General features: G+C 39.4%; 2 protein-coding genes across 4 annotated transcripts in view; one reads left to right on the top strand and one right to left on the bottom strand.

Moving 5' to 3' along the window:
- Positions 1 to 222: 222 nt before the first annotated feature.
- On the bottom strand, positions 223 to 19,974 carry XKR9 (XK related 9). 3 transcript variants are annotated; one of them, XM_085053016.1, is made up of 5 exons: positions 19,221 to 19,974; positions 18,245 to 18,343; positions 17,334 to 17,396; positions 16,006 to 16,123; positions 10,920 to 11,184 (listed from the first exon to the last, which is right to left on the bottom strand). In XM_085053016.1, the coding sequence occupies exons 1-4, from the start codon at positions 19,694 to 19,696 to the stop codon at positions 16,114 to 16,116; spliced, it is 648 nt and encodes a 215-aa protein (XP_084909142.1). In that variant the 5' UTR covers positions 19,697 to 19,974; the 3' UTR covers positions 10,920 to 11,184; positions 16,006 to 16,113. The 3 variants fall into 3 exon arrangements, with proteins under 3 accessions (XP_084909141.1, XP_084909142.1, XP_084909143.1); XM_085053015.1 differs by lacking the exons at positions 16,006 to 16,123; positions 17,334 to 17,396; positions 18,245 to 18,343; positions 19,221 to 19,974 and adding exons at positions 223 to 1,095; positions 2,207 to 2,430; positions 14,587 to 14,692 and having other exon boundaries at positions 10,640 to 11,184; XM_085053017.1 differs by lacking the exon at positions 17,334 to 17,396.
- Positions 19,959 to 21,236, top strand: part of LACTB2 (lactamase beta 2) — a 16,068-nt gene continuing 14,790 nt past the window's right edge. The window contains exons 1-2 of the mRNA XM_085053019.1: positions 19,959 to 20,196; positions 20,759 to 20,922. Of these exons, the coding sequence (XP_084909145.1) occupies positions 20,075 to 20,196; positions 20,759 to 20,922 (286 nt within the window). The 5' untranslated portion in view covers positions 19,959 to 20,074. The remainder of the gene's footprint in view (positions 20,197 to 20,758; positions 20,923 to 21,236) is intronic.

The following is a 21,236-nucleotide window of genomic DNA, read 5'->3' as shown; positions in this document are numbered from 1 at the left end:
TAATGGGGAGAAGCAGAAAACTGATCACTGCCCTCAGTTATTTCAAATGCATTCTTTTTCCTTCCAGAAAGGTAAAAAACCCCACAAAAACAAAAACAAGCCTTGTTTTTAACAGACCAAACATAAGTTAATAGAATGTGGCTTTAATGCTAGATTTCATTTAATTAACCCTTAGATTTTCCTATATTATATTTGCATTGCTAAAAAAACTGACACTGTGAATTGTGTTCGATGAATAGATTGGTTTTTTGTCAAAAGTAACTTTCACCACCACATAAATGTTCATGTTACAGAGTTTTTGTATCACAGAAAACAAATATTTATTCAAAGCAAACAACTCTGGTCCATTATGTACTTCTCAGTGGTGATACACAAGAAACAATTATAGAGAAACAGACTCTCCAGCAAGAATTTTCTTTTAAGTACAAAAGAAAAAAAAAATCTATACCATTCATTGCATTAAGAAATTTTGAAATCTACCAGTTTTCACCATATCTTTTTGCCCTGCCACTCCATCAACTTCATCTGAACATGCCTGTGGTCTGCAATAAGTAGTGGGATGAAAATGGATGTAATATACAACAAGAAAAATAATACCTAACACCAAACTCAAAATAGTTAAGATGCTCACAATTCTAAAACATATTTCTTTGATAATGGAAGGTTTCCAGAACATATATACAAACAAAATACCTAGAGTTACTACAGTGTGAGTAACATAATAAATAGAAATGCAAACTTTTGTTCTTCTCCCCTTTATGTTAAAAAATGAAAAAATTAGAATGATTCCAACTACAGTTCTGTACAGATATTCCATCTTCTTAGATTTGCAAAATGTTGTATGCTGTTTCAAAGTCCAAGTGAAGCCACAGATCCAAAGAAATACCAGCAGAATTACAGAAATTCTGACACTTAGTAGAGTGATCAATGAAATGCTGAGTATCCAAGAAGTGATGGTAAACAATTTATAGAAGAGATACATGAGCTTGGAAGACACACGAAATTCATCTTTGTCAGGCAGAGATTTTCGTAGTGATATCTGATAATCAACCATTGATAAGGAGATACCACAAAAAGACATAACCATGGCAGCATCTAAACAAAACACAAGGGAAAATGTTAAGCTGGAGAAAAAGATATGTATTTTACAATATGATTTCTGAATGAAGTTTTCTAAAAGGTTATGCTTCCTGAATACTTTCTTTATCCTAGTTTTATGTTTATTCCCTGCTTTGGAACAAGTCACCTTAAGGCTCATTTTAGTTACCTAAATCTAGGCATCTGATGCTGTTTGGTATGTTTATGTTATCCTGCCCAGCCACTGGTCCTTAATGGCCTTGCCTAAGTTGCATGTCATATTTGCCACCTCCGTACACAAGTGACTTAGGAATTCCCGAAGTATTGCAAATAAACCATAAAAATTTAAGTTTCAGCAACCGATATTTGTGAGTCTGCAGTGTCTAAAATGTAGAATTCTAAAAATAACACTTGATCCTTTCTGGTCATATCTAAGATGAGATTTCTCTGATCCTTTTCCATTGGTAAGTTTTGACTTCATGGACTTTGATGAACACTAAGACATCAGTGCAGGTCTCCCCATTTGGTAGATAAATTCCAGCCCTGAGTAAGTCAGTGTCCTGGCAATAATTCTGCTAGTTTCAGAGCTGGAAATGGTACACCTGCTGTCTTGCTTCTGAAAATTGAACCAGTATCTCTTCACCATATTTCATTCTATAGTGCACACACATCCTTAGTTTTATTTTTGACTCTGTCCCCCACCTGTAACATGGGTGATGGTAGTGACAGCTTGCAGGGCTGCTTTAATTATGTTACTGATTTCCAAATGCCTAGCAAGCAGTTTTAAAATAATCTGTAAGCAAAACCACACAAATCAAACTGCTCTGCAAATTACATGCTAATTATATTTAAGAGTTTATTTTCAAGTGATACATCAGTATGTTTCTACTAGATATTATGACTTCTTATATTTACAGTTTATCATATATATATTTTTATAGTGAAATCTTCTTTCTCATTGATTTAGCAGAATGAACCATCTACTAGACAGAAATTATAATTAAATGCAGAGTAATTGTACAATAGAATGTATGTTTTTCACAGTGTGTTTAAAATGTTATTCGATTATATGAATTATATTTTTAGGTAAGAAACTTAGCTTGCAATTTAAGGAAAAAGACAGACTTACATTGATATAAATTAATTTTGCCATGTTCCATGAGAATGTAAATCTGAAGAAAAAGTTGTGGTGTGGTCTCAAGAAAAGTCTTGAACACCCTGAGCATGTTAATATCAGTCATTGCATCAATAGCTTGTTTTTGAATGAAGTTGGAAAGGTCTGTTTCTGATGCATCTCTGCTGCTTGTTTGTTTAAATGCAGCTTGGCAGCCATATTTCAAAGCAAACCAATACCTATTAAAAAAAAGACACTTGATTAGACAGCACTTTTTAGCAGATCAACTCAATAAAATTATATAGCCTTACAACAACTTTTTCCATTCCATTTCCCATTCATATTTATCTTTGAATGTAATCTAGCACTTTTTACTCAGGTAAAATTTTGTCTGATATCTGTCTGTGGTATCAGTGATATCAGAGAATTATTTAAGCCCAGCAATACCATGCCATGAGAAAATGAACAGAACAGAATAAGACTTGTCTGAATAAAGATGACAAGTTTTATTTAGTTAGATTCTTATTTCTTTAAAAGTACTGCATTTTTGAAAATTCCCTTAGCACATCTCCTGTCTCTCTTTGAGATGCTCATTCACTTTCTTTGTGTCCTTTTCAGGATATAAGTGAATATCCAGCTGTCAACATCCACATCTATGTAAGTAGAATATAGATCCATAAGCCCCAAGTATGATACCTGATGAATTGCAAACATAAAACAGACTTAAAAAAAAAACCAAACAAACTACTACACTGTTAATTTCTAAATAATAACAAAGACTTGTATTTCAGAAAGTAGTTTTTCAAGACACATGGATTCCTGGGCTGAAAGATTCTATTAACAACCTGAGTGGTTTTACATGAAGAAGCCATTTGCCTTGGCAAATGAGTGCACCCAAATGACTTTTAGAACTGTTCTGGTTCATTTATTAGGCCTAAGTTAACACTTCCTTTTAAAGAGCAGTAAATGCAAAGATACATGGAATTAGTCAGTTACAACTGGTGTACCTTCTGTGTTGTAAAGAACCTTTTCTGTACAGGATATCCCTAATGTTTTGCTTGGAGATAAATGAAACATAGCTGTTATTCCCATTTCAGGACCTTTGCTTCAGGCTTGGAAGTGTGAGAGGGGTAAGAATACTGAAGTCTTAATCAAAAACTTTTGATAATTAACAGAGGAACTAGCTGTTATACATGGTAATCTTTACATCTGAGTTTGGGAAAACAGGATGGTGGCTATAACTCAAAGTAGGACCAGAACTCCAGATGCTGGAAATTATAGTGTTTCTGCTGCCCTTCATGGACTCATATACAGAGCCCCACAGCCCTGGCAAGTTATCTGACTCATTGCATTACTGCTTTGGAAGTTAAGAAAGGTAGGAATACTCTTTTCTGTAATTAATTAAAGGGAACAATTGCTGAAGTGAGTTTCACAGCTAAAGACTTCTTTCCAGTTCAGCAGCAAACAAAGACTCTTTTGGAACTAGTAAATAAATGAAAGCAGGGAGAAGTATCCTCATTAGTATGCATGTAAATCCTTCTTTGGAGCAAAGCAATGCTTGCTCTCTTCTGCTGGTAACTTGACTTCAAGTGGTCATTAACACTGCCTGGGCAGATTGTAGCCTAAGCCTTGTAGCTCTGCAGCACTGCAATAGGCAGTGTCATTGCTGGTAACCTGTCATGAGCTTTGCAGGGCCTCAGAACTGAGGCTTGCCAGGCTTCCTGTCTTTGAAATTTTCTTGGCCTGTCTGTGACTTTGTATTACTTGGTTTAACTTTGGTTTTCTGCAGAAAAATTAGTGATTTCCTCCAACTGACCAGGTGTTGTTTTTTTTTTTTGTTTTTCATTTTTCTGTCATACAGCCACAGTTCTGTATAGGTAACAGTTAAAGGCAGATATGCATCAAATGAGATATTTATTACATACATAACGATGTAGGATAGAGAAATCTAGTCCTGCTATGATAGCAGAGGTCCTGAGATGTGGAGAGGTAGTATAGAAAAGCACATGCATAGGCTGATAAGGGATGGCTTGAGAAAAGGGATAGCAATGAAAAAATATATGTGTAACAATTATAACATTATTATTGTTATTATCACTGAAGATTTTTATGCATAGAAATATTCTTTCTTTTTCTGTAATAAATAGATCTAGACTAATAATGATTCTTGGAATCAATTGCTAGAATTTCACTTAGTATAACTTCTCGGTTTATAGGTATATAAATCCACGTGTTTGTCCATAAGCAGGATTTTGATCATAGCAGCCTTCAGACATCATCACTTCCAAGCCTATTTATGTCTATTTAGTTCCCAAATGTTTTGAGCTTCCAATATTCTTCTCCAATGAACCCATTTTGACTATAACCAGTAGGCAAGGACAGCATAAGTAGTCCTTTTATAAGAAAACTCACGGTTAATCAGCCAATTTTTCAAGCCTTACAAAGACTACTAGAGCCTTTCCCACTCAAAAGAATAACTAATTTAGTAAATAAATTATGACATCATTCATTTGGATCTATTTTCTTGAGAAATTAAACAGGACACCATGGGCAAACACTTGGTCATCTTAGACAGTTGTACAAGCCTGCTAAAACACAGGCTGTGAAATGCGAGGTCCTATGCCTTAGCTTGCCTCCTACTTACATTCCCTAAGGCTACATCTGAGATGATTTCAAGATTCATGCTAAAGTGCAGCTTCTTAATTCCCTGACCACCCACAGGATCGTATACACCACAGACCGAGTGAAACCCACACTGTTGCATTTCCCAGATGTAGAGAACAGAGGGCAGCAGATCATTAGACACCCAGATCTCACAGGATCATCTCATCCCAATAGAACACTGGAGCACAGTACTCTTTTGCTTACTAAGGGAGCTAGGAAGGATTACAGGCTCCTTCAGAGGTTAAAACTTTAACACCTTCACCACTTTTAAAGACCAAATCCTTTGACCAAGAGGAGACAGCGGCAGGGTCCCTTCCACAGCTACAAGCGAGACAGCCAGGATTGGCAGGTCCTGGGTTAAGTGCATGTAAAGGATTCATGACTTATCCCCTGGTATGTTAAGGCATGTTGACCATACAGGTGAGAATTGCAACATGGAAGCAACAGTAGGAGTAGGTGTGGAGCAGCTTTGTTACTATTCAAGAGCCTTAGGGAAAGAGCCTTTCCCCCTCTTCTTGCAGAGATTCATAGACTGCATCCCTGCCATTCAGGACATAGTTGTTCCATGAGCTGGCTCTAGATCCATTATTTACTCCCCAAGGAAACTCTTTTTAATGTTTTTGGTTTTGTGTATTTATCTTATTGTTCCCTGAATAATCACTCATAAGCAAAGAACGGAATTGTTTGGCAAGGCATCCATAGCTTTTTCTGTTTATAAAACAATTAGTGTTCCAAAACATCTGTTTCTTGCATCCGAGATGTAAAAATCTGGAAAGTTTGCAACATTTTCAAGAAAAAATATTGGATAGACTAATCTGCTAGTTGTCCATGGACTCACTCACTAGAGCCTGTGTTCGTCCAACTAGAAAGAAGTGGAAACCAGCTGCACAAATTTCAAGCTGCAGAGCTCACAGCTGAGATGGCAAGTGATATGCAAGGCAAGAAATGTCCTAAAAGGAATGTTTCAGCTGGATGCATACCTGAAATCACCTGTCAGTTTTCAAAGCACATTCCTTCTGAGCATGGTATTCTAGGTTTATATTGTTATAAGATGGTATGCTATGTATTTGTCACTAGTTGTAATGGTTTTGCTTAGTCCACTTCTGACTTTGAATACTGTAAAGAATACATTATTTTTTTCTAGTAAAGTCCAAATTCTTTTACTGCTCTTTATGTATTAAGCAAGGTGGCATTCTTCAAGCTCCACATGCTTATGTCACTTACTGTAGTTCACTGTCACAACTTTTCATATTTTAAGAGTATTTTGAGCTTACATTCACATTCACATTCTCATTCTCATCTGCCCATTTGGCATGCAATATAATGACATTTTAGGAAGGGCTCATAGCCAGCTTTTAGACTTAGTGTTCCTAGCCCAGGACAAAGTTCAGTCCATACTGGAGGATAGGCCAGGTTAAAATTTTCTCCTTTTTCATGCCCACGACTCACTTAAACACTGTGTCTGCTCTGAAACTAATACAGTTATATTCCTCTGGTCTGTTTTCCTATAATATATCTATTGCTATAGAAGTTCTGTGCTTCAATATTCATAAACTGTAAAAAAGACTTTTTAAAAGGTACTACAACTGTAATAAAATACATTAATTAAAAACATTGGATTAGTTATGTATTTTAAGTAGAGACCCATCCTAAATGGAATGTGAAATGATTATGTCAATAATGCAGGCAAATGCAGGTTTACCATTTACTTTTCCTCCCTATAAATTCATTAAAAATAATATGTTTTTCATTATTTCAAGGTATCTAAGCTACTTGGAAGCCAACAGAGTAAAAAACCTACCCTACCATTTCTTTACGTCTGGAAATATCATATTTGAATGGTAAAGAATTATCAGTGTTTCTAAATGTCATTCACTTTGACAGGAGATAAAAAAAGGTTTCTGCCTTTGTAGTGTTGCTTTGTGGCGAACCCAGATGAAAAGCTCCTACTTGTAATAAACACTTATGGAAACACAGCTCCACTCTCTCTCTGGTCTTGAGATATTCCTACATATTCATCATCATTTCACAAGGGATGAAGTTTGATCCTGTAAAATTAGGAAGGCTTTGTCTCTGGCTGGGAATTCACAGGGGTGACAGCTATTTGGTTTTGTTGCTTCACAGCTTCACAACCTTCACATGTGACAAGCAAGATGCCTTGCCAATGTTTCCATATCACATGCTTCCCCTCAGATTTCCACTGACTTTGCAACACAATCCCAGTATTACACTACACATCCCATCTCATCAAACTACACCAATAAATATTTGGGAGCCATTTAGAAATTAATACAGGCAGGGCGAGAGTGGCCTTGCAATAATATTCATCCTGAATTCTGATCATGCAGTCACAGCTTTCAGCATTGTATAAGTCATTATCAAAGGAAATTTACTCTCTGGTGCATGTTAAACTTCACCTCCTCAGCATCAAAATACTTAGATTAAATCCATGAAACTGATGCAACTAAGTCAATACTTAGGTCAATAAATTTATATTACTAAAATGTGATCAAACACATAGAATCACAGCATTGCTTCATTTGGAAAGCATCCTTAAGATCATCAAGTACCACCATTGCTCTAGCACTAGCAAGTCCACCACTAATCCATGTCCCTAAGAGCCACATCAATGTATCTTTTAAATATCTCCAGAGCTGGAGACTCAACCACTTCCCTGGGCACCTCTTCCAATGCTTGTCAACCCTTTCAGTGAAGAAAATTTTCCTAATATCCAATCCAAACGTCCCTGGTGCAAGCTGGGGCCGTTTCCTCTCATCTTTTCACTTGTTATTTGAGAGAAGAGACTGACCTCCACCTCTCTGCAAGCTGCTTCCAGTTGTAGAGAGCAGTAAGAGTTTGATGCAGGGCATAGGCCAACTTAACCTCAGTGACATCTCCAAGACAGATGACCCAGCATCCTCATCATTATTCAGTTCCACTTGCAGAGCCTCATACCTGTTTTGCCAGGGCACTTGTGAAGGTGGGGTAGTCACAGGGACAGAGACACACCTGCTGCACTGGGCGGGAACTTGCTGTCATTGCCCTCTGGCCTTGAGTCACTGTGCTCAGCCAGGTGCAGAGTGGATAGGGAATCATCCATATCATGTGTCCTACCCGCCTGTGGGGCTGTCTGAGGAAAGGCAGGCTGTGATTCTAGCAGTCTGTGTCTCTGTCTCTCTATCCCAGATACTCCTCAACCTACTCACCTCCTCCCAGAGCTCTGTCACGAAGCAGAGGAGTTCCTTAACCAGAGTGAATCTCCCACATCTGTGCTCACTGCTGCCTGCTGGTACTGCTTCAGAGCAGGGCCCACCCTGCAGCCCATCACCTGTGTTGGACCTGAATCCTTCTCACTGCCTTTTAGAAATACATAATGAAATAAGCCCAGGTTCAGCAAAACACTCATATTTATTTTGATGTCTCATGGATTTAGAACTAATCTTTACAAACATGCAAAAAAATATTTTTCATCTTCTTGTATTCAAAATTGTAGGGCATTCTATGCCTACCTTTAAGCATCAAGAGACACAACAGCAGCTGCCTGTATCACAGTGGCTTCTGCCTTTGTGACCTTCTATTCTGACAACAAAGGTTATGAATTCCTAATGTTTAGCCTCCCACAGGTTTGTCCTTGACTGATGCAGCACACTGCTACACATCAGACAGCTCCAGAATTGATATGGTGTCCTAAGGAAATGTCCTATTTTCCCATATTCCCTGTGTTATTGCCTTAATGTTGTCTGTTATGTCAAGAGTGTTCTCAATTCTACAAACATCTGTGTGAGCCACTGAGATGAGTCAGGCTAAATATAGTTTTAGTCAGCATAGTTAATATGTCTATTTTTAACTTAATTTTGTCTCCTTACAGAGCATACTATTTAACATGAAATATAATTGCAGGTAGACACTCTTTCCAATACAAGAAACTAAAGCCTTATTACCTATGAAATACTTTTAATTTAATTTTCCTCTCATTATATACACATAGGTAGATACATATATATATATATATGTATATACAAATATGATTTTCATATTTATTATTTAGCATTGTCAGTGTGATAGCAAAACCAACCTGATTCCCACTGTGCTGTGCTCTATACAAACATGACAAAGTTTCAGTACCTAAAGGGTACCAGTTTGTAAGTCACCAATTCCAGTACCTAAAATGAGCCGAGAAGAAAGCTGAAGAGGGACTTTGTACAAGGGCATGTAGTGATAGGACAAGGGGAAACGGCTTCAAACTGAAAGACAGTAGGCTAAGACAAGATATTAGGATGAAACTCTTTCCTGTTAGGATGGTGATGCACAGGTTGCCCAGAGAAGCTGTGGCTGCCCCTGGACACCTGGAAGTGTTCAAGGCCACATTGTAAGAGCTTTAAGCAACCTGGTCAAGTGGAAGATGCCTCTATCCATGGCAGAGGGGCTGAAATGAGGTGATTTTTAAGGTCGCTTCCAAACCAAACCAGTCTAGGAGTTTAAGTTCAAAGATGGAGCAGGAGGTGTAAAAGGATGTAAAAGAGGGAAGAAGGAAAGAAAGGAAGAAATGAAGGAAGATAATTTAGTAAGGTATATTCACATCTTATAATTTCAAGCATCCAAAGTTCACTGATCAAATCTTATTTACTGGTTAGGCCCTCATTTTCCTGTGAAGTGAATGAAGAATGTAGGTTCCTGCTCCAAATGACCTTCTGGAGAACTTCACCTTAAAAAGTGTGACCTGACTTGACAGAATCTATTTTTACGCATTTACTGCAGAGATAAACCTGAGAGACTCATTGCCTGAATTAACTGCATAAATCAGATGACTAAGAGGGAGGACAGGAGGAAGCTGTACCTTGATACACCTAAGAAAAACACATATAATAAGAAGCATATAATAGTTAATCACAAAGATACAAGCACAGATGCTAGCTTGCTGTTATCAGCTTATACTTTACAGTATACATTATCACACTGCTGAATTGTGAAGAGTGAAAGAACTTTGTAACTTATACATAACCTCTTGGAAATTTTCCAAGCATAAGTAGCAGCATAGGAGAAAATATCACTTTTGCAATAAAGAACAAGCAATCAAGTTGACAACGCTGTCAGAGAAAAGGACAAAATAATGTTTACTAGATAAACTCAGAGAATATAGGGATAATTCTGGGAAAGAAAATTCAAAAATTACAGAAATTCATGGTAAGAGGTGTTCATTGAAAAGGGTATGAGTTGAGGTAAGTCCAAGAATTCTGTGGATTGCTTTAAAGTCAAGGTAATCCACTAATCAAAGTTTCCTATTGCCATTAAGTCAGCACCTGTGGGAAGTACTGCTGCAAGTATTCTTACTAACTATTCAGCTATTCATTTCTCTCCTGAATCTTGGTAGTTTTTCTACATATGGTTAGACACTCAGGTTCAAACATTACTTTTCAACTGTCTCAGCTGCTTAGTGTGCATAACATCACTTTGAAAACTTGTATTTATCAGTTACAACACTTACTTTATCAGTAATTAACTTTGAAGCAAGCATTTTTATTATGTCCCATCAAATGGCTGATTAATCAAACAGAATTGGGCTGTGAATGGTAAAAATTATTACTTACAGGTATATGAAAGAAGAGATACATGTCCATCAAAACCTGACAAAATTTACCACTGGCATAACCAGAATAAAATCCATTTGCTTTCATGGAGCAGTAATTGTTAAGGCCAGAATTAGTCTTGTCCCAGAAGCCATACTAAGCATTTCTTAATAATTCATCTAAAGCAACATGATTTCTCATTTTAAAATGTGCTTACCTCATAAAAATTCCACACTGAAAGAGATGAACCAGAAAAACCAATTTCAGCTTCCCAGTATCAGCACCTTCCCAGTCGTTTTTAAACCACTCATAACTAAATATCTGACTTATTAATGATGAAAGACATCTAAAACACAGTATCAATATACTCCAAGAATATTGCCCTTGACAGAAATATTTACTAGCTACCCAAAAGTCCACTCCAATATCAACTACATAAATTATCATTCCACCAACTAAAAAAATTAAATTCTGCTTAGTAAATGTCATCATGTGTGAAACTACCACTGTTGTCACTGTCTCCTTAACTCATGTAAAGCAATGTAAGTGCTTTTCTATAATGGAGTCTTTTTCCTGATGATACCATCTGCTCATATTGCTTTATACAAAGGAAAGTTGGGTTATGCCTTTTTATTATGGAAAAGTGACTTCCATTTTTCCATGCTCTTGATTTAAATATTGTATTAACTTCTAAAATACACATCTGTTCTGGAAAAGATAATTGTCTTTCTAATTGATGGAGTCATTCTTCATTACTGATTCCTAAAAAGAAGAAGAAAAAAAGGAAGATTAGCAGTTACAATATTTTCATAATTTAAAATATCATACAACAATTCTCATGACCATTTGAATAGGCAGGTACAAAATGCAGAATGTACTGAGATACTGGTGAAAAATCAGCCCAAGAGAGCTGCATTTCTGAACCTGCTGAGGTCACCCACTCTCCCAAACAGTGACTCTCCACTCAGGCAGCTGTTCAGATAATTGCTAAGAGGTGCAAAACACTAAGAAACAAGCTAGTTTTTAAAAGCAGCTTATGGGAAAAAAGATTGATTCCCTCCCAGAGCTTCCTTAATTTCTGAGCTCTTCTTCTTTACTGTGCACAGCACAAAGCATTGAGAAAACTTTTGTCTTGAATGCCCACCATGGTATCAGAATACTCATAATTAGGCAGTTTCCAACTGTGTTACTACATTTGTGTGCATATATCCAGTGTTTTTATCATTCCTGCTTGGTTTTCCACATGCAGTAAGGAAGTGCTAATAGGATTGCAGCTCTCTTGTGAAAAAGGCTTGTAAGGAGCCAGACCTAAACCAGTCTATACCTCTATGAGAAATGTCTTCCAAGCTGTACGTAGCTACACACAGCTACATTTAACCACATAGTTCACTGCAAATATATTTAATTTGTAGTCAGTGCTACATTTTACATTGCTCAACACTGCAACGATTCTTGTGACCTCTTTGGGTAGCCCTTACACATCTTGCCTCTGTAGATCTATGATATTTGCCAGGTGAAACAGAAAAGCCATAAGGCAGTACATTTTTTTCTCATTCATGTCCATCTCTGCAAAGCTATAAAGTTACAAAGTCCTTTTATTTCATTTACATATCTTAGGAAAAAGCGCTTGGCAGCAAACCCAAAGGATGGGATGCAGGACATGCCAAAGCCGGGCTGGTGCCAGTGCCAAACAGCTGCAGACAATACATGGGGAACAGCTGTGCCAGGGAACTTGGAGCCAGGGGAAGGGGCATGTGGAGGCAGGTCCCTTTGGACTTTTGTGAATTCAGTTACACTGCCACAGAGGAATGAAATGAGAGAATTGGTTAATAACCCATGAACAAAAGTAATGACTGTTCTTTGATTGTGTTGACTGGGCTCATCTTCACTGTGACCCAGGTACAAGCCCTAAGAAGAGAATTTAAGGTCCTCACTTCCTAATGAAGACAAGTGGGAATACAACAGCCTGAAAGGTGCTGAGTGTATACAGATATTATTTTTTTGGATCTAGGCCTTAGCTATTTCTAGCCTCTCGCTCTATCTCCTACTTAGGTTTCATGTCCTGGCCCAGAAGAGGTCAGAAAATCAGGCAATCATGCAGCTGGGATAGCTGGAATCCTTTTGCTATTCTTTCCTATTCTCTCCAATAAAATAACACTAATCTCCTGCAAATCACTAAAGCAATTTATATCCAATTCACAGTTAAAGTCTGGGAAGTACACTTCAGTACAAAGTCCAGCATAAACTGAACTCTGTGTTTACAAACACAAAAAGACAAGTTAACCATGAGCCAGCAATGTCTCTGTGTGGCCAAGGATGCAAATGGCATTGTGGGGCGCACTATGAACACTGTGGCCAGCAGGTCAAGGGTGGTTCTCCTCTACTCTGCCCTGGGGAGGCTGCATCTGGGTTACTGTGTCCAGTCCTGAGATTCCCAGTTCAGCAAAAACAAGTACTACTGGAGAGAGTCTGGTAGAGAGTTACAAAGATGTTTAGGAGACTGGAACATCTCTCTCATGAAGACAGGCTGAGGGAGCTGGTTCTGTTCATGCTGAAGAAGAGAAAACTGAGAGGGGATCTTACAGATGAACACAAATATCCTAAGACCAGGTGTCAAGAAGATGGGGCCAGACTCTTTTTAGTTATGCCCAGCAACAGGACAATGGGCAATGGGCATAAACTGAAACACAGGAAGTTCCACTTGAATATGAGGAAAAACTTTACTTTGAGGGTGACAGAGCACTGGAACAGGCTGCCCAGCAGTTGTGGAGTCTCCTTCTCTGGAGATATTCAAAACCTGCCTGGATGCAATCCTGTGCACCCTGTTACAGGTGAACCTGCTTTAGCCAGCAGAGTTGGATCAGACAGTCTTCAGAGGTCCCTTTCAAACACAATTGATTTGTGACTCTGAATTTTTTAATATTTGAAAAATTGTGTATGAACCCATTTAAGAGTTTATTACTAGGGTTCACACAAGAAAATTCCAAAGGAAACAGTATTCACTCTATAAAACAACATGTCATTCTGCAGCTTCAGTACCACCTTTGTCAAGTACCACTTAAGTACCACCTGTATCCATGGTCTTTAGAACAGTTTAAAAACAAACATTATACAAAACAAAACAAAAACATGTTCACTCTTTGACAGTCACAGGTTACAGCAAGAGGTTAGTCAATACCTGGATTCAAACAGAAAGTTCTTTGGAAGACAATTTATGGCCAAATTAGGCAAGATACCAAGGTTCACATTTAATGACTAATACTGTACCAGACATTCAAGTGGCAAGGAGCAGCCTCTAACTTGGCTCCTGATATGAATGAAAAAAGATAACAGGATTCCTCCCGCTTTGCAACCTCCCTATCCTTTTTGTATCTGACACTTCACAAAGAGCAATATGAGAAAGGAAGTTTTAGACACTATGGACAGACTCCTCTGAAATAACAGCATGAAGAGTAGCTGTGAGCCAGGTGATTTCTACCTCTGACAAGCCTACTGGCTAAACTGCTGTCGTGTCAGCAGTCTGCATACCTGTCTGGACATCTTGGTGCTAACCAAAGCCACCAGGTTTGAAGCTTACATAAATGAAGAGCTACACATTATCAAGCATGTCAGCTTGCTCACTGTCTCATAATTACCTTGAATAAGGAATCTAGTCTTGAAAGAGCCTTGGAATAGCTGAGAAAACATAGGGTTTATATTTTGCTCATGGAAAAGTAAAAAAAAAAAAAAAAATCTACCCAAAACTCACAAATCTGTACTCACAAATGTCCAATGTCTTAATTACAAACCCAAGCACCAATGCCTGCTCACAGGTGCACATGAAATCACTGTTGAAGGTCCCAGCCCTTAATAGCCCTATATTTTATACATGTTAGCACTCCAAAGAGCACCATGGTCTCATGTACCAGCTGGGCTTCAATAAAGTGCCACAGGAGAGAGAGTCTTGTATCACTCAGAATTACATTGTCCCCAGTCTTATTAAACATATGAGATCTAACAGGAGCAGGAAGAGTAAACTGTCAGTCAACATAAATATAAGCCTGATCTAAAAATTAACATACTTCTACAGAATCATTTTGTGATAAAGCAGAAACAATCAAATGTGATTAGCAAGGTCTTCAGTTCTCACTCTACATTTAAAATTCTATTTAAAAATTCAATTACCTTAATACTGGCCATGGATACAGGTTTTTTTCACTTCAAAAGCTGTAGATTTCCATATTCACAGGTTTTCCATCCACACTTTTACAAGACTTGTAATGCAAGGAAATTAAAGGGCTTACTGATATAACACAAAGTGAAACTCAAATCATATGGAAACCATGTGACACAGTTAATGATTTGCTATCTGTAAAGAACTGTCCTTCTTATGATTATAAAAATTCCATTCTAAAAATTGAATATTATTTCTATTCTAAAAATTTGGTGTAGAAGTCTCTGTCTATAATTAATGCTAAGTTTAATAGATTACAAATTTCTCTTCAATAAAATCATTTAACAATGTACCTCATAAAAGTAAAGAAAAAAGAACCACTTTCTCTCTGTATATTTCTACATCTGTGTATTCATTTTCAAATTTAGACTTTAATTCATTAGACCTGTTGAGCAAAAGCCAATAGACATTCCTGGAAACACAAGTACATATGTGTGTTTTTATGTATGTGTTTTCTTATATATATATATATTCATTCATTTATTTGTACACCCATGTATACATCCCAAAGATTTATGCAAAAAGAACAATCTTTTTGCCTATAGTTGAAAACTGTAGTACAGTGCACTTTAAAAAAAATCCTTTCTGTGCAATGATGCACGAAGAGACTGCACATAGCCAAGGACAAGTGATTAAAATTTTTTTCCTCTGGTAAAACTACAGGTATTTGCAAGAGTCTGCTCCAGCTGAGCTAGTGGTACTCAACAGGAAATTTTTATGCATGTTTAAAACAGCTGCAGGGTAGAAGGCACAGGTGGTGTGATTCCACCTCTCTGACCGTGCTGCACAGGATGATGCTCATCCTCAGCCTGTAGCTTTTCTAGCTTTTAGGACAGGAGGTACAATCCTGTCAGTGTTTTCATAACAAACATGATATCAACGCTTACCTTTTCTTGTGTGCCTTCCTGCTTCTCCCTTATACTTTAGAAACATCCTAGTCCTAAGCAGTCCTTGCAGTACTTGAAATACTATGAAGTCAGCCAAGTCACAAACTCACTGCTGTGACTTTTGTTATAATTAAAGAAATGACCAAAATTCTATGGCACTGAGGGAGGGGTGAGGTTTGTGTACCCGTGGGGAGTGTAAATCAAGCAGCTCACAGGCTAAATTACCAGCTGGCTGATTTATTTGTTTTCCTGTTAGACCTGGCATCAAAGCAAGCATGACTCTAAATTGTGACAAATCTCCTATGGTATTCAGTACATATCCTTTCATTTGCTTCCAAATGCGGTAGGAAGGACCCTTCAAGTATTTATAGGCCTTCTCTTCTCCAGACTGGACAGCACCAGCTCTTTCAGCTCTTTCAGCCTTTCCTTACTAGACAGAGGTCCCAGGCCCTTCATCATCCCCTCTAACAGTCTCCCACAAACCTGCTGATCTGACTTTTTACACAATGTTGCCTCTCCATGCAGGAATGTTGCAGCCCATGGCCTTTCTCTCTGCAAAATCTCTTCACTTCTTTTTGGTTTAAGGTCTTTTTACTTATCTCTGTACCAGATAAAAATAATAAAAATAAAATGAAGCAGAAAGAAAAATTCTGCAAGTAAAAAATCTTTTAAACAAACTTTCACACACCAACAGCTATGCAGATAAGTCTCTCAAAATATTCTCTATCTGTTATCCTATTGATTCTGTCTAAATATTGCAGAATTACATGCTTATGCTTAGTTCTATTAGGCTGTTACACCAGCCACAGTGGAGAGGCATTTATGCTCAACATTTATGTTTAAAATATGAAAAAAAGGCCAAGTGCCAATACTCAAAGGTTTCTTGAGTGCTAAAAATTCAAACAGTGACCTTGTAGGATTTTCAGAAATACCAATCTGTATTTTGTGTATTGCATAGTTGTTACAAAATTAATTATTGTACATCACCAACAATCTAATTTTAGCTTTATTGAAACTCAACTGTTTTTTGGGGGGCTTGCTGGTAGTCTACCTGCCTCAGAACATTTTTCCCCTCAAAAATTTAACAGTGCAAAAGCCAGAGAACCAAGAGAATTGAGGGTATACACTCATCTTTTCTTGTACCACATCAGAGCATAATAGCAGGACTTTCACTACATGCCTATTAACCTCTGTATCACACGAGAAACAACAGATTTTTAAACAGATGGGCTTGTGCAGGAAATGAATATGATAGAAGAACCTGTATTTCGTTCTCTAAAGGCACCATTGCTGCCACCTACAGACGAAACAAATTCACAGCTCCTGCCTAACATCAGAAAAAGCTTTACTACAGGACTGCAACAGTAGTAACAAGTATTCTCTAGATAACAAGTCTACAGCTCCCCAAACAATTCTTAATTTGGGAAAAAAAAACTTGTGATGTTGAAAACAACTGGCACCTTGCTGAGTCATCAACGACCTGTAGAATTCAGATAAATCATTTCAGAAACCTTCTCTAAACATCCAGAATTTTCTCAAAAATAGAAAACCACTTAAGTACATAACTTGCCTTGGCTTAGGTAGTAGCTTCTTCTAATGACACAGCAACTAAACTTTACCTGAAGACTGAAAATGGGTTGAATGTACCAACAGCTATAAAAATATGCTACAAAATAAGCATAAGAGGATGCCTCACAATTAGGTAAATTCAGGTCTAGTCACAGTTTCTTACAAAGAGTACACAGGCAAACAATATGGGGAGGGACTGGAATACTGTGTATAGGGTCTTCTTGATTATTTCAGCAGCATACCTGCACACAAAAAGGCTTATTTCCTTTGATCTGAAACTTCCTTTCTCTTGTCTGTAGTTCATGCTTTAATGAGCATGAAAATAAAAAATAAATATAATGGTTTTATATACCAAATAAGTAAATAGGTATATTGTGGCTAGCACAGGTCTTTCCCATGAGAACATTCTCCTGTGTTTTATAAACAAAGATAAAGTTTGGATGTTGTTGAAACAGTGTCTCGAGATTTGGACAGTTCAGGCCTGGCCAATCAGGCCTAGGGGGAGGTTTCTGACTGACCAATCTGGGTGACCTCTGAAAAGTCTATATATATGTTGGATTCAAAATAATAAGGCGCTTTTTCTATGCCACGCTGAGAATCCGGGTTTTCCTCCTCTGCTAGCAGCTCAACAGCGACAGCATATCAAATCTCAAGTAAAGATTTATCAGATAAATCAAAGAAATTTGCTTGAAGGTCTAAATATTGGAATTATCAGCATCAGTGGCACAGTTTCCAGCTGTGGCATTTGTGATGCCTAGAAATTAACAGCTGTAATCAAAATAGATGTCCAGGAGTAGATTTTTTTAATTACTGCATAATATAGGCCTGCGCAAGGTACTGCCCAGCATGTCACTTGTGCTCCAGAGGGCAAACTGTTTAGGTGCATGGGTAACAGCAAGTATCGCATACTGTTTGTGTAGCTGAAGGGTTAGCTAGGACTTCAAGTGTACTAACTGCAGCTAAATTAGCACTGGGGAAACAGCCAAGAGGCAAGCTTGCTGTTGGTCCCTGAACAGAGAAGGTGCATCACTGCTGTCTGACCAAGCAGCTGAAAGGCACCATTTGTTCTCTGACCTTGGAGACCAGCTGAAAATCCGGGGTTGTGATCCAACTCAAGCAAGGGTAGCATGGCTAGGCAGGTATCAGGACCTACCTCAGAGCTGCCTCCTCGCCTTGTGCCCTTCTCTGCTTCATGCTGCCCTTGGAGCCAAAGGCATCAGGGGGATCTGTGGCAGGCTGAGAACCAGCAACACTGGAAGGAGGGAAGAGACGTGGTGTTAGAGCAGGGAACACCAGTTTGTCCTGCGTGGCAAGATGGAGATTTTTATTAGTACGCTGAAGCTGTTAGTAGCGGATCTCCTGGCACATATTGCCCACATTGCTATTTAAGTACACAAAAAAAAATTGAACTTTGAAATTTCATGAAGGTAAAAATTTTCTTCGAGCCATGACATTTTGATTTTCAGTTCTATGCTCTACACTGAGCTGTTTGTTTCTATCAAGACTTTTGGATGTTTGCCTGTCAAGATCATATTTATGGATTTCTGCCCCTTCAGAAGACAGTGAGAATTTGTTTTCTTTGACCATGCAAATCCTAGAAATGGCTTTGGATCACATACAAGGTTTACATTTCTATTTTCATGTACTGAAAAAACATTTAAGCAAAAAATATGCTACCACCAAACACTTTTTTGTGCTTTGTATTGCTATGATGACCTTACAACAGGTAACATATGGGATCTTATTTAAGTATAAAACAATTGGATAATATTTGAGATACTAATATTGGTAAAGTTCCCCACAGTAATGTTACCTGCTTTTATTTCAGGTTAAATGATGTATATTTTTCATTTACAGGTAGTTTTAGGAGAGAATAAGTCTGCCCTATTTTATTTAACAATGTCACTTGAAAGGCAATTAATCAGGGGTTTCAGAGGAGGCACTGCAAAGCCAAACAGGAAAATTTCAGCGCCTTGCAGGTTCTACAATGAATGCTGCTTGCAAACACAGTATTTCTACTTGGATGAGAGTGACATAATTTCACAAAATCACAGAATGGCTGAGCTAGGAAGGGACCACTGGAGTTCATGTTTGAAGCCCACAGCTCAAGCAGGGCCACCTAGACCTACTTGCCCAGGACTGTGTCCAGATGAGTTTTGAGCATCACCAAGGGTGGAAACTCCACAACCTCCGTGGGTTCGCTGTGCCAGCTCTTGGTCATCTGCACAGTGAAAAAGTGTTTCCTGATGTTCAGAGTGAGTATTTTGTGCTTCCGTTTGTGCCCATTGCCTCTGGTCCTGGCACTGGGCACCATGACAAGAACTGAGGCAATGGCCCTATGACAGAGCCTGGCTCTGTCCACTCCACACCCTCTCTTCAGGTTTTTACATAAGATTCTCCTGAGCCTGTTCTTCTCCAGGCTGGGCAGTCCCAGCTCTTCAGCTTTTCCTCCCAAGAGATGCTCCAGTCCCTTCATCACCTTAGCGGCCCTTGGCTGGACACTCTCCAGTAGCTCCCCAATTTTCTTAAAAATGCTGAATCTTAGATGGCTCCTACGTGCCGTGCAGGAGCATACACAGCTCCTACATACGCTGTAAGCGGGCATGCTCCTGAGATATAGAGAAGGTGTGTCTGTGTCTCACAACAAATTTCTCTGGAAGAAGCCGGCAGAGCCCTGACGTGCCCCTCACTGGGCAGCAGCGACGCACCGACTCGGCACGGAGAACTGAATTCCACCGAGAACTGTCCTCCGCGTACAACCTTATCCCGCAGATCCCCGCGGTGTTTACCGCTAGCACCCGGGTTTCAGCCGCACACCCGCTGCCGCCCCGCCCCGGCCGTGCGGCGGGAGGAGCCGCCTCAGGGTCGGGCGGAAGGCACCGGCACCGGGAGGCGGAGCACGGCCGGCGGAGGCTTCCGCATTCACGGGCAGTGCCGGCGTGAGGGAAGCGGAGCCGGGATTCGGGGGGGATTCGCTGCAGAGATGGTGTCGCTGCTGCCGCGCATCGAGCAGGTCTCGTCGCGGGTGGTGCGGGTTCTGGGCTGCAACCCGGGGCCCATGACCCTGCAGGGCACCAACACCTACCTGGTGGGCACCGGGCACAGGTACCGACCCTGCTGGCGAACGGGGCAGGGGACGAGGGACGAGGCTCCGCCGCCCCGGCCCGCCTGGGGACTGTGCGCTGCCTCCAGCTCGAGAGGCGGCTGCCGGCTTGTTCCCAAATCCCTTAGTCAGGGCTAAAGAGAGGAAAGAAACCGAACGGCGTTATATTTTAGGGGCTAATGCCCGGAGGCGGCTTGGGCAGGGGGCGGTGGAGCCTCGGCCGGGCGGCCCTTGGCTGAGGCGGGCAGCTGGTGAGGGAGCGGGCGAGTGCCTCAGGCCGGGCAGCTCCCTGCGCTGCTGAGCGGGGACTCCTGCCGCTTGTCCCGTGTTGGAAATGTGTGGCCTACGTTTGTTATTTATCCCACCTTTTAAATTGCTGTGCCACGGGGATGGAATGTCATAAATGCATGTTTCTATGTGCATCTGCATATAGAAACATGCATTATTGTTAAATTTCCTTGCAGTGTTGGTTTACTTTATTAATATTACTTGTTTGTCATGGGAACACTCTTTATTCTCTGGTGTGTGTCTCTGTCCCTTCCTTTTTTTTTGGTCCATGTGTAGGAGAGTCCTTATTGATACTGGGGAGCCAGCAATTCCTGAATATATCAGCTGTTTAAAGCAGGCCCTGTCAGACTTCAACATCTCGATTCAAGAAATTTTAGTGACACACTGGCATCGTGATCATACTGGAGGAATACCTGATATCTGCAAAAACATCCCAAATGGTAGGCCAGAGATTTTGGATATTGCTGAAAATATTAGGCGCATGACAAGAAAAAGCATTAGCTGAATGTTTCTGTGCAAATCAGCAGGATTATTCTGCTGGAATTGCTATATAAACTACATGTAATAATTTCATTATTCTGATACAGTATGTGGACTGAGATCAATGAGTAATCTGACTATTATAGTTCTAGTACTGCAGTTTTTTTCAACACCTGTGCATATCTTCATAGTGAATTTTTCGTATGTGTGAATAGTGAGAACCCACATTACCATCAGTAGTTCATGTTGTGTTAAGAGGTGTGAGAAAAACTCC

Source organism: Lichenostomus cassidix, chromosome 2 (genome assembly GCF_008360975.1).
Source record: "Lichenostomus cassidix isolate B80296 chromosome 2, HeHo_3.0, whole genome shotgun sequence".
Lineage (NCBI taxonomy): Eukaryota > Metazoa > Chordata > Aves > Passeriformes > Meliphagidae > Lichenostomus > Lichenostomus cassidix.
Note: the sequence above shows the minus strand (reverse complement) of the source record. Positions and strands in the feature narration are given on the sequence as shown.

Coding starts and splice junctions, on each gene's coding strand:
- XKR9 (XM_085053015.1), bottom strand. CDS start 10,914: ATGATGACATTTACTAAGCAGAATTTAATTTTTTTAGTTGGTGGAATG. Junction 2,431..10,639: donor CAGTGTGGAATTTTTATGAG/GTAAGCACATTT, acceptor TTTTTTTAATAG/GTATTGGTTTGCTTTGAAAT. Junction 1,096..2,206: donor CAAAATTAATTTATATCAAT/GTAAGTCTGTCT, acceptor TGTTTTGTTTAG/ATGCTGCCATGGTTATGTCT.